Source organism: Macaca fascicularis, chromosome 17 (assembly GCF_037993035.2).
Source record: "Macaca fascicularis isolate 582-1 chromosome 17, T2T-MFA8v1.1".
In the NCBI taxonomy this organism is placed as follows: domain Eukaryota; kingdom Metazoa; phylum Chordata; class Mammalia; order Primates; family Cercopithecidae; genus Macaca; species Macaca fascicularis.
This window is the reverse complement of record NC_088391.1, coordinates 21194122-21210174: the sequence shown is the minus strand read 5'-3', so window position 1 is coordinate 21210174 and position 16053 is coordinate 21194122. Positions and strand designations below refer to the sequence as shown.

General features: G+C 36.9%; 1 protein-coding gene across 3 annotated transcripts in view; it reads left to right on the top strand.

Moving 5' to 3' along the window:
• VWA8 (von Willebrand factor A domain containing 8) overlaps nt 1–16053 on the top strand; it is a 381025-nt gene that overhangs the window by 31073 nt on the left and 333899 nt on the right. For all 3 annotated transcript variants that reach the window (XR_012426882.1, XM_005585735.5, XM_074021913.1), the window contains exons 3-4: nt 8216–8346; nt 12704–12814. Coding sequence is in view for 2 of the 3 variants with exons in the window: in XM_005585735.5 (XP_005585792.3) it covers nt 8216–8346; nt 12704–12814 (242 nt within the window). In the remaining variant the exon portion in view is untranslated. The remainder of the gene's footprint in view (nt 1–8215; nt 8347–12703; nt 12815–16053) is intronic.

Below are 16053 nucleotides of genomic sequence, written 5' to 3'. Positions count from 1 at the left end.
TCTCCTTTGTCATTTTTTATTGCGTTTACTTGATTCTTCTCTCTTTTCTTCTTTATTAGTCTTGCTAGTGGTCTATCAATTTTGTTGATCTTTTCAAAAAACCAGCTCCTGGATTCATTGATTTTTTGAAGGGTTTTTTGTGTCTCTATCTCCTTCAGTTCTACTCTGATCTTGGTTATTTCTTGCCTTCTGCTAGCTTTTGAATGTGTTTGCTCTTGCCCCTGAACCACTTTCTAACAGCTTGCACCCAGGGGGCAGGGATATAGCTGTGGCTCTGACCCTGGAGGGCAGGGTGCAGAACTGCCATGGCTCCAGGGAAGAAGGGAAACCCCAAAGGTTCAGGCCCCAGGGAATAGGGCACAGCTGCAATTTGGGACCTAGAATCAACAGGACACAGTGGCAACGTCAGCCCTGGGAGATGAGATGTCACACACTAGGTACTCTTGATGCTGGGACTGTGACACTCAGCAATAGCTCAGGTTCTGTGCAGCCAGGTGCAGCACTGTCAAGAACCCAGAAATGGCAAGGCACAGATATGGCCCAGGGGACAGGGAGCAGTACAGCGTCACTCTACTGCCCGGGGAGGTGGGGCTTCTCAGCAGCTCAGATTCTGGGTTCCTAGTCCTGTTCTAGGGAGGAAAGGCCCTGTGGCCATTTGACCTGTAGGAGAGAGGCATAGCTCATCCAAGGCTTTGATTACCTGGAAGTAAGATACTGTATCAGCTTGACCCTAAAATATACAGCTACATGGGTTGGATGAGGTGCTAGTTCCCTGAGAGGCAGGGTACAGTGTCAGCTATGGCACTGGGTAGGACATCTGCTCTAGTGTGCCAGAGGGTTGGGGCATCCAGGAGGATAGGATGTTGCGTTAATGTGGTGTCTGGGGGTAGTTTGATGCTGTGGGTCCCCAGTGAGAGAATCATTCCAGCTCAGGCTTTGAAGGGCAGGATACACCAAAGTCTGGGATGCAGGGGATGGAGCAGCTTCAGGGTAACTTGGAGCATAGCACTAGCTAAATTCAGGGATTGGGGGCTACTAGGTAGCTGTGCTGCAGTGATGGCAAAGCCTCCAGGATCGAGGGGTGCAATGACTACCCATCCCTGGAACAGGATGCACAGTAGCCGTGGCTCTGGTTGCAACACAGTAGCAGCTCAGGCAGGGGACTGGGGTAAGGCACAGTGTCCGTTTCTCCTCTGGGAGTAGCACAGAATGTATACTCTTGGGAGCTCCCTCAGCTGGGCTCAGAGCCTGTGAGGACTGCAGGAATCTCTAGTAGCAAAGACTACAGGTATCCGTAGTAGTGATGGGAGCTGTTAGTGTCCTTCTGCTTACCTTTTTCCTGCAGAGAGAAATACCTCCTGGGTCCAAGCTGATCCCCAAATAGGGGCTGAGATCATCCTTGGCAGAGGCAAAGTTTCCTTTTCTTCTCTTTGTGGCCATCCTGGGTTTCTGTGCTCTACAGGATTTCTCCTACTCCTTTGCAGTTCTCCAGGGCTCTCTTTTATTTATTTTGGTTGAAATGTGGTTTTTTTCATTTGTTTGGCTTGGTTTTTTTATGGAGGAGAAGAGTGCTAGGAACTTCTAGTCAGCCATCTTAGCAATGATCCCATGTGCTATGTAGAATTATGCTATTTAGTCTCTAAATATTTGGAGATTTTCCAAAGATCTTTCTGTTACTAATTTCTAGTATAATTTAATTTTAGTCAGAGAATACACTTTGCATGGCTTGAATCCTTGTAAAATGTATTTAATGTTTTAAAAAATGACTGTGTATATGTGTATCATTTAAGAAAACAATAGTATGTACTATATATACTATTTTGTATATACAGAATATTTTCTTACCTTTTTAAATTTACAGACCATACTTTTATATACACAGACTATTTTCATAAAGCAATATATTGTGGATATTTTCTTATGTAAAATATGTTCTAAAGCATGACTTTGAAAAAATAACTTTTTTGCAGAACTAATATATTTTTGTGGTTCGAAATCAAAACAATATAAAAAGATATACATTGAGAAATTATGTATTCACCCCTATTCTCCTTCATGTTAATTCTCACAGTATTAGTTTCAAGGGAATCTGTCTTGCATTTTTCTATACAAACACAAGCAAATTTACTCTTATTTTTGTACCCTTACACAAAAAGTGAACAACATGACAGTCATTGAATATGGATATGTATAATTATTTAATACATATTGATGAATTTTTCCAATTTTAAGAAAAGCTGAATATCTTCTCTGTGCTGAGCACTGTGCTGGCCAATGCTGTAGGTATTGTTTAGTTTTGATAACAGCTATATTGTGTCACAGAAACATCAACCCACTTTATAAATGATTGACTTTATATAAGCTGTATAAGCCGATGTTTTATATATGTATTATTTCTTTTGACGTCTTCAAAGAACCTTATTTTACTCATCTTTGTATTCTTGGTACTGAGCATATAGTAGATCCTTAATAAATATAGCTGTGTGAATAAATTAATTTTTTAGTTCAGTTAGTTTGTGTTGTAAATAATGAGGACTTTGGGGCTACATATTTTTACGCTTCATGTCCATTATATCTAACTACAGAATGTTACATGGTAAATAGGGGAAAGTTCAGCAGATGAGCACATAGTTGCCGTGAGGAGTCATGCTTCTTTTGAAATCTCGCATTGTGATGTGGTAGATGAGTGTAAACTCAGGAGCCTATTCGTATCCACCAAGTCCACACTAGACAGCCTGGTGTCCAGGGTACACAGCAGAGATAGGAGTTTGCAGGTGAGGATGAGACTTGAATAATTCTCCCATAACTGGTTCTCACTGGCTGAAGAAGTGGGCACAGTGCTTTACCTGTAATCCTCACAAACCATTACTCAATAAGTATTATTATCTTTATTTTGAAAATAAGGAAACTACAGATCTGCATGTTCGGCACATGTATCTCAGAAATTAAAGTATAATAAAAAAAATTAAAAAAGAAAATAAGGAAACAGATCCGAAAGAGTCAAAATGCTTGTCTGAGGACATGGATAAAAGACAGGATGAAAAAATCGCAATAGGTCTGTCTGGTTTCAAAGGCTTTTTTTTTTTTCCCCCTCCATTATATTATGTTGCTTTTTGGGATACTAAGAAAACATCAACAGTTTTGAAGGATTTATTATAATAGAATCTGACCTATGCTTAATTTTCTAGAATTTTAATTTTAACTTAAATGACAATTTGAGTTCATGAAGGGAGAAAATTATAATTTAGGTAACTGTGATAAAATTACTTTAAAGCCTTTGAATATGGCTGGGCAAAAAATAGTACATATTTTTTGAAAACAAATATTGGTTAGGAATTGAGTCCAGGATTTAGGCCAACATGAACTACATGTTTTTATCTTTACCTAGAAAAGGAATCTTAGAATATAGGATCAAGCTCTTCGGGATTGTTTTGACATCAGTGTATTATTATGTGGACTCCTGGAAGGTAGCATCTTGTGCCTGCAAACATTGAAGCTGGGGATTTCTCTCATGTACTCTGCTATGTTTATATTAGGTTATGTATGGCAGTTTGGCACTTTGTTTTGCAGATGTTCGTAATGTACAGTCTTAAATCTTGTTTCTATTTCTGGCATGCTTTTAAGTATGACTCATGTTTTCTTGAGGCCATTCTAAAAATACAGCTAGTTTCAAGCGTTAATGTAAAATATACCACAGATACCACATAGCACTGCATGATGCTTTCTTTCAGTAGTTTAATGCAATTTCCTGACACATTAAATACAGACATGCTTTTTGACAAAATATACCATACTAAAACATGAATAAGTGAAAGTTGGATTTTCTTTGAGAAGGAGATCCTCCAATAACAATATTCACTACAAAATAAACTTGAAATTTTAATAAAAGGAATAAAACATATCATTGATACCACCAAAAAGAAGTAGAACTATTGGCTGGAATAGCAAGTCCACTAAATTTGATGTAGCCCTGAGAGGTCCACACTTGTAGGGAAAATCTTGCACCTGAAGCTGGACACCTGTTGAAAAGCTTTTGACGGGTCTGTAGAGTATAATGACTGAAATACAAGTTTTGGACTTAAACGGCTTAGGTGTAACTCTTGGTTTATGGACTTACCAACTATAGACAAATGATACTACATTTCCAATTTTGATTTTCTTATTGTAAAATGGGAGTAATGAGTATTTAATAAACGCAGCATTTACTATTATTAGACAGTGTTCTAAGTGTTTAATATAATCCTCATAACAACTTTATAAGTAAGTACAATTATATCTATCATACAGATGAAGAAACTGAGCAGAGAGGTTAAGTAACTTGATTAAGGTTACATCGCTAGTAAATTCTGTAGAGTTGGAATTTGAACCCAGCCGGTCTGTCTCGAATCTGTGTCCTTATACAATAGGTCTACTGCTTTCTAGAATTGTTATGAGATTCTATATGAAAAATCATTTGTATGTTTACCTGTTAATTGATAGAAATGCAATAAATTATGACCATTATTAGTATTGTTATTGGGGGAGAATAAAAGCAGGGAAAATATGTGTTCTTCGTGAAGGTATGCCATAGACTACAAGGCCAGCCGTGGGATTCAGAGGTAGCTTATATGTATTAAAAAACTTATGTAAAATTGGAATGTGATGAGAGCCTTAGATATCCTTACAACTCCTACAGGCTTAATCTAAAGGTATAACTTATTTTCCACTGATTTCCTCCCTAAAAGTTTTATCTTTCAGAAGGTAAAGGAAATAGAGAGAAACTCTTTCTCTGGGCTTAATTGTGACAAACTCATTAGTGGTGTGCAGGCAACAGAGGCCTTGAGAAAAAATAATGACTACACAGTATTTCTCAGCTATGCTGCCATTGACATACTGGGCAGGATGAGACTGTCTTGGTCATTGCATTTACCATCACAAAATATCAGTGGTATATCAAATTATTTCTCATTCCCCAAGGCTTTGCAACAACCCAAAGTACTCCCAGACATTTTCCAAATGCCTCCTGGCAGGCCTAGAGTGGTAGCAGTATGGTCACCAGTTGAGAACCACTGTTGAGTGGTAAGAATAAAGGAAGGACTGAGACTAGTCAGATGTGCCTTAGGGCAGTGTTTCTCAGTACATGTGCATCACGCTGAAGTGGAAGACACTCCCATGAGCATAAACAAGATGATGCATAATTCCCAGGGCTCTAGCTTTAAATACTCCATGCTTTTCTCTTCTATTTAAGAAAGTACTCTGGCGTATAAATGGCTCTATTATTATGGCTATAACTTCACTTCTGCTCCAGTTTGCTTCAAAAAATGAAAAGATAAGTTATTCCTACACATCAGCACTTTATTATACAGAAAATATATGAGGGGCAGGCCTCACATTTGATTAGGAACCGCTACCTTAAATTTTAAAAAATCTTGAAAATGAATATGGTTCCAAGGTCAAAACATCCAAAACGAACTGGACGTATAGAACTAAATTGAGACTCCATAATTATAAATAGTTACCAATAGTTATAAATAATAAAAGGTGGGAGGAAGTTAAAGAAACCAACTTGGCTTTACCTTCTAGAACTTTACAAATTTTGGATTTTAAATTATCAAGTCCAGGTAATGGAAGGTCAGGCACATTGCCAAAGTTGAATACAAAGTGACACAAAACTGTGAGAGTACTATAGAGAATGCCTGTGGCCAAACTAAGCTGAGATTTATGAAAATGTAAAGAAAAAACCCGAAGTGTTTAAGTTTTTAATTATATGTTTGATATCAGAATAGGAAGAGGTAATAGATTTGCAGCATGGGGAACACTGTGTAGTTTTACTAATAAAGAAGTTAAGGCGTCTTAACTCTTATTTTGTTTCATCCTTAAGCAGCAAGGAGGCTGACTTGTCTTGAAGCAAGAAATCATAGACTGTATATTATAAAGATTGATTTAAGCTTCAAGCAGAAAAGAAAATAGATAAAAGGGCATGTGATAGTTATAGATTAACTCTCTAGACTCAGGCCAGTTGCATACTAGCATCATGAAACTACCTAATAGATTGCTCAAAAGTATAGGTCTTAGAGCAGTATTTTTCAATCTGTTTTTCTTTATTACTCTCCTGTGGGTGTTTTCTCCCTATCATTATTCCTTCTTAACCCCATGAAATTTGAATACTATAGATATGTTATATATCTGTTTATGTACTGTGCCCTTTTAGAGATGGAGTCTCACTCTGTCGCCCAGGCTGGAGTGCAGTGGCGTGATCTTGGCTCACTGCAACCTCCGCCTCCTGGGTTCAAGTGATTCTTCAGCCTCAGCCTCCCGAGTAGCTGGGACTACAGGGTTCCTCATGTTGGCCAGGCTGGTCTTGAACTCCTGACCTCAGGTGATCCACCTGCCTCGGCCTCCCAAAGTGCTGGGATTACAGGTGTGAGCCACCGTGCCTGGCCGAGGACCACAAACTATTGTAACATCTAAACATTTTTTTCAAGTCCCCCTTCCAGGAACCAACTTTTATCCCACGAGGGATGCATGTCTTAGGGATTTTATCCCGCTAGGGATGCATGTCTTACAGGATTTGTAAAAACAAGAGAGAAACCAAACAGTTTTACTGAGTAATTAGTCTCAGACATATGGGCATTGGTTCTGGGGAGATTGTAATATGCTTTAGTGTGACCCCAGTGACATGACAAACCAAACAATTTGCCCAAAACCTTGTCCTTGATCTTCCTACCAGGATAATGAAAATCAGAAATTATCTCTTCCAATGATTAAATGTTTGCTTTCTTTGGGGTAGGGGAGTATAGGAGAGACTACCCTAACAATATTGTGCTGTCAGAGGAGGAGAAGCACTAGATATTTAGTCCTAGGCTTTCTTAGTTGGATCTTGGAACTTATCTGTGACCTCAGTGGGTGATTAAACAAAGTTTAACACGTATGGAGTATTTTGTACATACAAAAGATGTTATGTAATATAGATGTCTGTGTCTGTTTGTATAAAATGCAACATAATAAAACAAACACTGTAACCCACATCTAATGTAAGAACTACAATATTACCAATATCCTTGAAGCTATACATGAGAATCTCTTTGATTCCATGGCCACTCCTTACCCCCAGGTATCCAATTATCATCAACTTACCATTCCCTTGCCATTTTGCTTTTTCAAGTACTGTTTTATCACATATGTATCTATTTCTAAAGAATTCATTTGCTAGTTTACTGAGATTTATCAAAATGGTATTATATTATACATGATTTATTCTTTGTTTTCACTCAATATTACACCTTTAAGTGTTAAACATATCATTGGAAGTGGGGGTCTTTTATTCTGTTTTTGTTGCGTATAATATTCCATTCCGTGTATTTATTCATTGTCCTCTCTCCAGTTTTATTTTGGACCATTCTGCTCTGAGTTTTCTACGTGTCTCCTGATGTACAAGGTTATGAGTTTTTCTTTTATACCCAGGAATGGACTCACTGGGTGATTTACATATGAGCAAAAACAAACTAATTATATTAATTTAAACGTTTTAGAAAATGCTTAGTTAGAAGATGAGCACACTGATGGGGTGATTTAATAGTAGACTTGGAAGGGCATTGCATGGGGTGGTCTTCTATTCACAAAAGAGTTTGGTATAAAATAGACTTAAATAGTTAATTCTGAGGAAGTAGTTTTAAGTCTACATCAAATTTTCTAACCATGATCTTACAACCCATTACCAACTTAAGTTGTAGTATGCTTTCCTCAGATTTTCTGAGACTATAATAATCATTAACTATCTGGGATGATTTCGTCTTCTCTCTCTTTTAGAACAAAAAGATTGGACTATAAAATTGTGATTGAAGTAATCAAATCAGTTCCTCAAATCATCCTTGACAATAACTTTTATTTCTTTAGGAACAGTTATAGGTTATTATTCAAATGTTATGGAAAGCCTTAAAGTAAGGAATATATAATTCTTTGTGATATCATAAACTTAATCTTGTTTTAGCATGACAATAATGGTTTTATTGTAAACTATGTGAAAATTCACCAGGCGTCTATATGTTTGTCCAGATAAACATATGTATATGTTTATATCTATTTATATACATATGTTTATAAATACATACACAGATAGACATATATTTTATATACATTTATATATACATATATATAAATATGCTCACATTACTTGGAGATTTATATTATAAGTAATACTTAAATTTGCACTTCATTTTCTCTTTTTTCTTTATAGTTTCAGACTCCCTGGCTCAATCTGTAGTTCAGCATCTAAGATGGATAATGCAGAAGGATCTTTTGGGGCAAGATGTCTTTCTAATAGGACCTCCTGGGCCTCTTCGACGCTCTATTGCTATGCAGTACTTGGTGAGCAGTTAATTCTTGTCAATTTCTAAGGGTCTGAACTTTGTAAGCTATGAAATAAAGTAAGATTAAGAATTTATAAAAAATATCAGAATTAGTCATTATTTGAAACAAATGCTGACATCAAAGAGTGATTTGTTTATAAAGTGTTTGGCATAAGTTATTTGGGAGTCAAATGTATATTTACCTTTCATAGCTTTAGCAAATTTTTACTGTGACTAGAAAGTACCCCACTTCCAGTAGAAAAGAGATATAAATTCAGGCAATGAGTAGCAGACAGAATCAGCAAGTCTGAAGTTAACAAAACAAAAGTTGGTATTATACTGCTTAGTGAACATTCCCTTATCTCAGGCTCACATTTTAAAACGCCAGACAATTCCCTTGACTTTTGGAAGTTGTGCAGTCTTTAAAGGAAGCCTAAGGTCTGTAGAGTATGTCTTCTGTGTTACATATCTCTTTGTGTTTTCTTTAAATAGATGAGAAAACAAGTTCACAGAGGTTAAATAACTCAATCAAGCTTTATCCAGCTGGTAAATAATAGAGCTAAAGTTGAAATCCCGTGTTTCCCCTTTCTGACATGTTGTCCTCTTAAACATTTACAGTTCTTTGAGAACTGTTGTTAAGTGAATTGAAGCTGAAATCTCAAGACAAATAAGAAAATTTGCAAGTCGTGGCCAGGCACAGTGGCTCATACCTGTAATCCCAGCACTTTGGGAGGCCGAGGTGGGTGGATCACCTGAGGTCAGGAGTTTGAGACCAGCCTGGCCAATATCGTGAAACCTCGGCTCTACTAAAAATATAAAAATTAGCAGGGCATGGTGCTGGGTGCCTGTAATTCCAGCTACTCAGGAGGCTAAGGCAGGAAAATTACTTGAAGTTGGGAGGTGGACGTTGCAGTGAGCCAAGATCGTGCCACTGCACTTCAGCCTGAGCGACAGAGTGAGACTCCATCTCAGAAAACAAACAAACAAACAAAAAACAAACAACAAAAAAAGAAAATTTACAAGTGTTTTCCATTATTTTGTCAGTATTAGTAGGCATTACCCTGATGATTAATGGAAGAATGCCACCGGATGAAGCTGTGTTCTGAAGACGTTTTTTAGGATGAAGAGAAAAACCTTATTTAAACTTAAGTTCCTTGTATTATTTGCTATGAAATGATTGATTTCTATGCTACTGAAATCTACCTTGTACACTCTTTTATTTCAGTGGTGAATCTTCTTTGGTACTTCAAAAATCATGTGGGGCAGAAATAATAAATACATGAATAAATCAGAGCCTAACTTGCACTAGCTCGTTGCTTTCGTATGTTTTATTTATCCCTAGAACTAGTTTGTGAGGTAAAACGTGCCACTGTAGAGCCATCCTCACTTTATGAATATATAAGATAAAAGTGTCTTATCTAAGAATGCTGAATCAGGTACTGAGAATTACAGATCTAGAGCCTTTTTTCTTTTTTCTTTTTTTTTTTTTTGAGCTGGGGTCTCGCTCTGTCGCCTAGGCTGCAGTGCAGTGGCTTGATCTTGGCTCACTGCAACCTTTCTCTCCTGGGTTCAAGTGATTCTCCTGCCTCAGCTTCCCAAGTAGCTGGGACTACTGGCGTGTGCCACCACACCTGGTTAATTTTTCATGTTTTTAGTAGAAATGGGTTTCACCATTTTGGGCAGGCTGGTCTCCAACTCCTGACCTCACGATCTGCCTGCCTCCGCCTCCCAGAGTGCTGGGATTACAGCCACCGTGCCCAGCCAAGCCTTTTTAATTTTAAGATGTGCACTTGCTACCTTGCTTATTTCAAAGACCACAGTATCTCACTGAGATTTTGTTTTTGGCAAGGCTTTGAGCTTATTGAGAATGTGAAATGAGAGGGACTAAGAGATTATGAGAAGCCTTGTTGGTTAAAAAATGCAACATAGGTTTGTAAATGTAAAACCTGTGTCTTTAAAAAAGAAACCAACAACACTCTCACTTTAAATTGTGGAATGGAGCTGAGGCAACCTTAAGCTGTGGATACACATAAGAAAACTTAATACTAGCCTATGCCACCTTGCACACTGCAGTGAGTACTATTGCCCCTAAGAATAACAGCCTATGTATAGTGATAGCCAGAGTGGATGAGATCTTTAAAGAAAATTTGGGGCAAGCATATTAAACCATGAGAAAATAAATAGGAATAATTTCCTAGTTGTGTTTATTTTATACTTAACTCATATAAAAGGACTTTGGTAGTTTGTTCAAAAAAATCATACCACTCCTCCCTCCTCCATCTGCTGCTCCTGGGGCTGTTTGTGAATGAACTCATGCCTCTTTTGTGAATCAGCACCTGAGGAGACTTTGGTGCTTGTCATGGCTGATGAAGAGCAAAGGAAGCTGAGGATAATGACCATGTAGCAGTTCAGGGTGTAACTGTGCAATTTAACAGTAAGAGACATATGTAACTTTGTCAACCAATGGAAGCCTATTGTAAATGACAGGGTTTTTCTTTGAGGGAGATCACATACAGCCAGTCAATGAAGCAGACGTGAAGATACTAGTGATGTGTTCCAGAAGCAAGAAGTAAATACCTGCCAACAACGGACATTGCTACTCTACTCCAAAATTGTGCTCTGTCAGCCAATTCGTTTGTTTTTAGGGAAACATCCTTTGGTATCACCACGTCTTTGCCACTGCTCTGTATTTTCTCTATTTAAAAATGTTTCCTCCTTTTAGGCTGGGTGCGGTGGCTCATGCCTGTGATCCCAACACTTTCAGAGGCCGAGGTGGGCAGATCACTTGAGGTCAGGAGTTCGAGATCAGTCTGGCCAACATGGTGAAATCCCATCTGTACTAAAAAATACAAAAATGAGCCAGGCGTGGTGGCACATGCCTGTAGTCCCAGCCACTCTGGAGGCTGAGGCATGTGAATTGCTTGAACCTGGGAAGCAGAGGTTGTAGTGAGCTGAGATCACACCACTGCACAACAGAGTGGGTGACAGAGTAAAACTGTCCCCCCAAAAAAAAAAAAAGAAAAATATTTTTTTTCCTCCTTTACATACATAAAGTTATGTAACATGGGGACAAGCACATTAAAGAAGACATAAATTACAACAATATGTTTTTATCACTAGCATATGGAGATAGGATGGAGAAAAAAATCCCCTTGTATGGCAATATCCCTTTTTGCCATTAATGGCGTGTTCATTCCCATTTTCCGTTACGCTTCAGTAAATCAGTTTGTTCCCCATGTTTAGTAAAAACTTATTGTGTGCCTTATTTGATTAGAGAATGTCATTGTTTTTACTTCAACATTGTAAAACCAAAGATAACGTTAAAAACTTTTTGTACATGATTATAGGGCAAAAGACTTTTAAGGATGGATAAATTATCTTGAAACAGAAGAATTCTGCATAGTTTCCCCTTCAAATCTCATGATTTTTTTTTATTTTTTTCTCCTCCTCCTGCTCCTTCTTCTCCTTCCTTTTCCTCCTCCTTTTTCTTCACCTCCTTCCTCTCCTTTTTTTAAATCCTCGTTTTACTTCTCCTACAACTATGCATGTGTGTTTACCTTCTGTTTACCTGATTATTGTTTTTGTTTTTGTTTTTCTCTTGACATGGAGTCTTGCTTTGTTGCCCAGACTGGAGTACAATGGTGTGATCTCGGCTTACTGCAACCTCAACCTCCACCTCCTGGGTTCAAGCAATTCTCCTGCCTCAGCCTCTCAAGTAGCGGGGACTACAGGCACGCACCACCATACCTGGCTAATTTTTGTATTTTTAGTAGAGACAGGGTTTCACCATGTTGGCCAGGCTGGTCTTGAACTTCTGACCTCAAGTGATCTCTACCCACTTCGGCCTCCCAAAGTGCTGGGATTATAGGTGTGAGCCACCACGCCCGGCTGATTATTGGTATTTTTACCTTGTTTTCACATTTGGTAAAGTACCTGACATACTGTACACACTTGGCAAACATCGATCCATGGAATAAATTAATCTAAATCACCCCTTTAAAAAAGATGAACATTACTTATAGAAATGGCTATAGTTTGTGGGCAAAATAGTAATACTGTCAAATTATTGCTCATTATATTTGGAAATAATTCTACAGGAAAAATTAAGGTTTGTAAAATTGAATTTTGATTATTATTGCTTAAGTAGTAGGATTGAGTGCCATAGAAGAAGAGCTCTGAGGATAATATATAGATATTTTGATTAACTTATTGATCAATTTATTTTTTCTCAAAGCTTAGACTCAACAAGTTTCAATCCAGAATTAGGTTTAAAAATGCACTTCTCAAGGGCAGTGGCATTGTCAGATAACTTGTTCCAAATCATATGCTGGAAATTTGATTTTATTTTTGGAATAATTTCTTTCTCTTCTCTACAGGAACTGACCAAACGGGAGGTCGAATACATTGCCCTGTCAAGGGACACCACTGAAACTGATCTCAAACAACGACGAGAGATCCGTGCAGGCACAGCTTTTTACATTGATCAGGCAAGTTTTATCACACTCTAGCCCGTGACTGTGTACTCCAGGTATATACAAGATTGACTTTTTAAGTAGAAAGAGAGTAGCTCATATAACAGTAAAAGATGTACTGTGCTCTCTCTAGACAGATTTAATTTAGATTTTTAGTTTCACTGTTCTTGGAAATGTCTTCTTGGTTTCATACTAAATGAGAAATCCTAGATGAATTAATGGTTCTAAAATGTTAAAGATCAATATGCTGATTTCATAATTTTAAATTGTTTCCTACTACTTGCCTATAGAAATTTGATTTCTTAAAAAATGAATTAAGGAGATTTGATATAGGAAATTCTCTAGTACATTTATGAAAGTATTTTCAATCTATAGGTCACTTGGGTAAAGGGGTATTAAAGGTAGTGAAAGTATACACTCGCAGAAACTATAGGTTTTTCTCTGGTGGGAGAGTATCTTAGGTAGAAATTACCAACTAACATAATGTTTTATGAATATTATAATGAAACTTGTTTTACACTTCTTCAAATACATTGTTTAAAATCTTATTCTTAGGAATATTTAATAGAAAAAGGATAGAGCCTATAAATAAGCAATTCATAAAGTATTTCAAATATTCAATAATTTCATGAAAAGATGCTCGACTTTCTTATTTACAAAAATAAAAATTAAAAGACTGTGAGCTGCTATTTTTCTTTTACCTCTCAGATTGGCAAAGATTAAAGAATTTGCTAATGTCCAGTGTTGATGAGGAAGAAGAGATGAGGAAACAGCATTGCTATTGATGGCAGCAGAAATTAATGCAATTTAAAAAGAAAGTTTGGCAGTGTTTATCAAAAGAAAAGAAATTACACATGCATTTGGACCCAGCAGTTATGTTTCTAGAAATTTTACTCAAGTGTATTCACATAAAACATGAACAGTTATATGTACAAGGATGTTTAATGTAACATTGTTGGAAATTGTATAAAACTGTGAACGAACAGAGTGATGTATACTTAAAAAGACTAATGAAATAATGGTAAGTAGGATACTCTTTAGTTATTAAAAAGAATGAGACGAATGTGTACCTACTGATAGGAAAGACGTCCAGGATATATTAAGCGAAAAAAAATAAAGTTATAAGACAATATATGTACTGTGATCCCATTTGTGGTAAGAAGACAAGAAATACATATATGTTTGTTTATACATTGAAAACTTCCAGAAGGATGCACAAGGAGTGGTTAACAGAGTGTACATAAAGTATGTTACAAAAGTGTGAGTTGGAGTCTGGAGTAGGATAAGGAAGAGACTTTCGTAGTTCTTTAAATTTGAAGCTTTAGCATGGGCACACAATTACGTTATAATTAAAAGACTGTAATTGTAAAAAAACACTGAGTGGAAAGTTTTTGAGGAACAGGATATTCACATGGCCTCATGTGTTGCTTATTAATTACAAAAGAAAAAAATGCACTTAAAATGGAGAGATTTGGCAGACGCTACCTTAAATGATGGCCTTTGAAAAAATTTAGCATCGTCTAGTGGGAATGTCTGAGAAGTTCAGATTTCCTATGATTAAGAAGTAATCCTTCTCAGACAAAGCACATAAACAAATTTTAAAGGAACCCATTTTGTTTACATAATGCCAAAGGTTCACTTCATAGATTACTTCTGATTACAAATGGGAAAAAATAATGTACCTTTACAATGATGAGATCTGGCATTTGCTCCATTAACCAACTCATACAACAGAATTATCAATAGTGGGAGGAGCTTACATGATGTGAATGCTGATGTGATTCAATGAGGGTTTACCTCTGCAGGGTAAGAGTACTACAACAGGTTTACTAAGAGTACTACAGCATTACCAATGTAGTACTCTTACTAAAAATGTTTAACATTAGCAATCAGACTGATCTAGAATGTGTGATATTCTGTAAGACAACAACCTGGACTCCTGAAAAATGTTCAATGTCCTAAAAGTTAAAACAGGCAAGGAATGGTTCCAGATTAAAAGGTTGGGGAGGGAAGATGATTTAGTTTCTTTATTGCACAGTAGTATAGATAGCTGTTTTTGTGTTTGTCTTTTAGATTCAAAGTTTTTATATTAAAATGTGAAGTAAAAATTTTAAATTATAGTCAAATTTTAAAACAAAGAATAGAATTATCAGATATAATTCTATAGTATAATTTTATCGGGGAATTTTTAAAGAACTGTTTGTGCAAATAGAGCCCTTGGAAATAATACCAGACATCTACAACCATCTGATTTTTGACAAATCTGACAAAAACAAGAAATGGAGAAAGGATTCCCTATTTAATAAATGTTGCTGGGAAAACTGGCTAGCCATATGTAGAAAGCTGAAACTGGATCCCTTCCTTACACCTTATACAAAAATTAATTCAAGATGGATTAAAGACTTAAATGTTAGACCTAAAACCGTGAAAACCCTAGAAGAAAACCTAGGCAACACCATTCAGGACATAGGCATGGGGAAGGACTTCATGACTAAAACACCAAAAGCAATGGCAACAGAAGCCAAAATTGATAAATTGGATCTAATTAAACTAAAGAGCTTCTGCACAGCAAAAGAAACTACCATCAGAGTGAACAGGTAACCTACAGAATGGGGAAAAATTTTTACAATCTACCCATCTGACAAAGGGCTAATATCCAGAATCTACAAAGAACTTAAACAAATTTACAAGAAAAAAATCAAACAACCCCATCAAAAAGTGGGCGAAGGATATGAACACACACTTCTCAAAAGAAGACATTTATGCAGCCAACAGACACACGAAAAAATGCTCATCATCACTGGCCATCAGAGAAATGTAAATTAAAACCACAATGAGATACCATCTCACAGCAGTTAGAATGGTGATCATTAAAAAGTCAGGAAACAACAGGTGCTGGAGAGGATGTGGAGAAATAGGAACGCTTTTACAGTGATGGTGGGACTGTAAACTAGTTCAACCATTGTGGAAGACAGTGTGGCGATTCATCAAGGATCTAGAACTAGAAATACCTTTTGACCCAGTGATCCCATTACTGGGCATATACCCAAAGGATTATAAATCATGCTGCTATAAAGACACATGCACACGTATGTTTATTGCAGCACTATTCACAAGCGCAAAGACTTGGAACCAACCCAAATGTCCATCAATGATAGACTGGATTGAGAAAATGTTGCACATATACACCATGGAATACTATGCCTTCATAAAAAAGGAAGAGTTCATGTCGTTTGCAGGGACATGGATGCAGC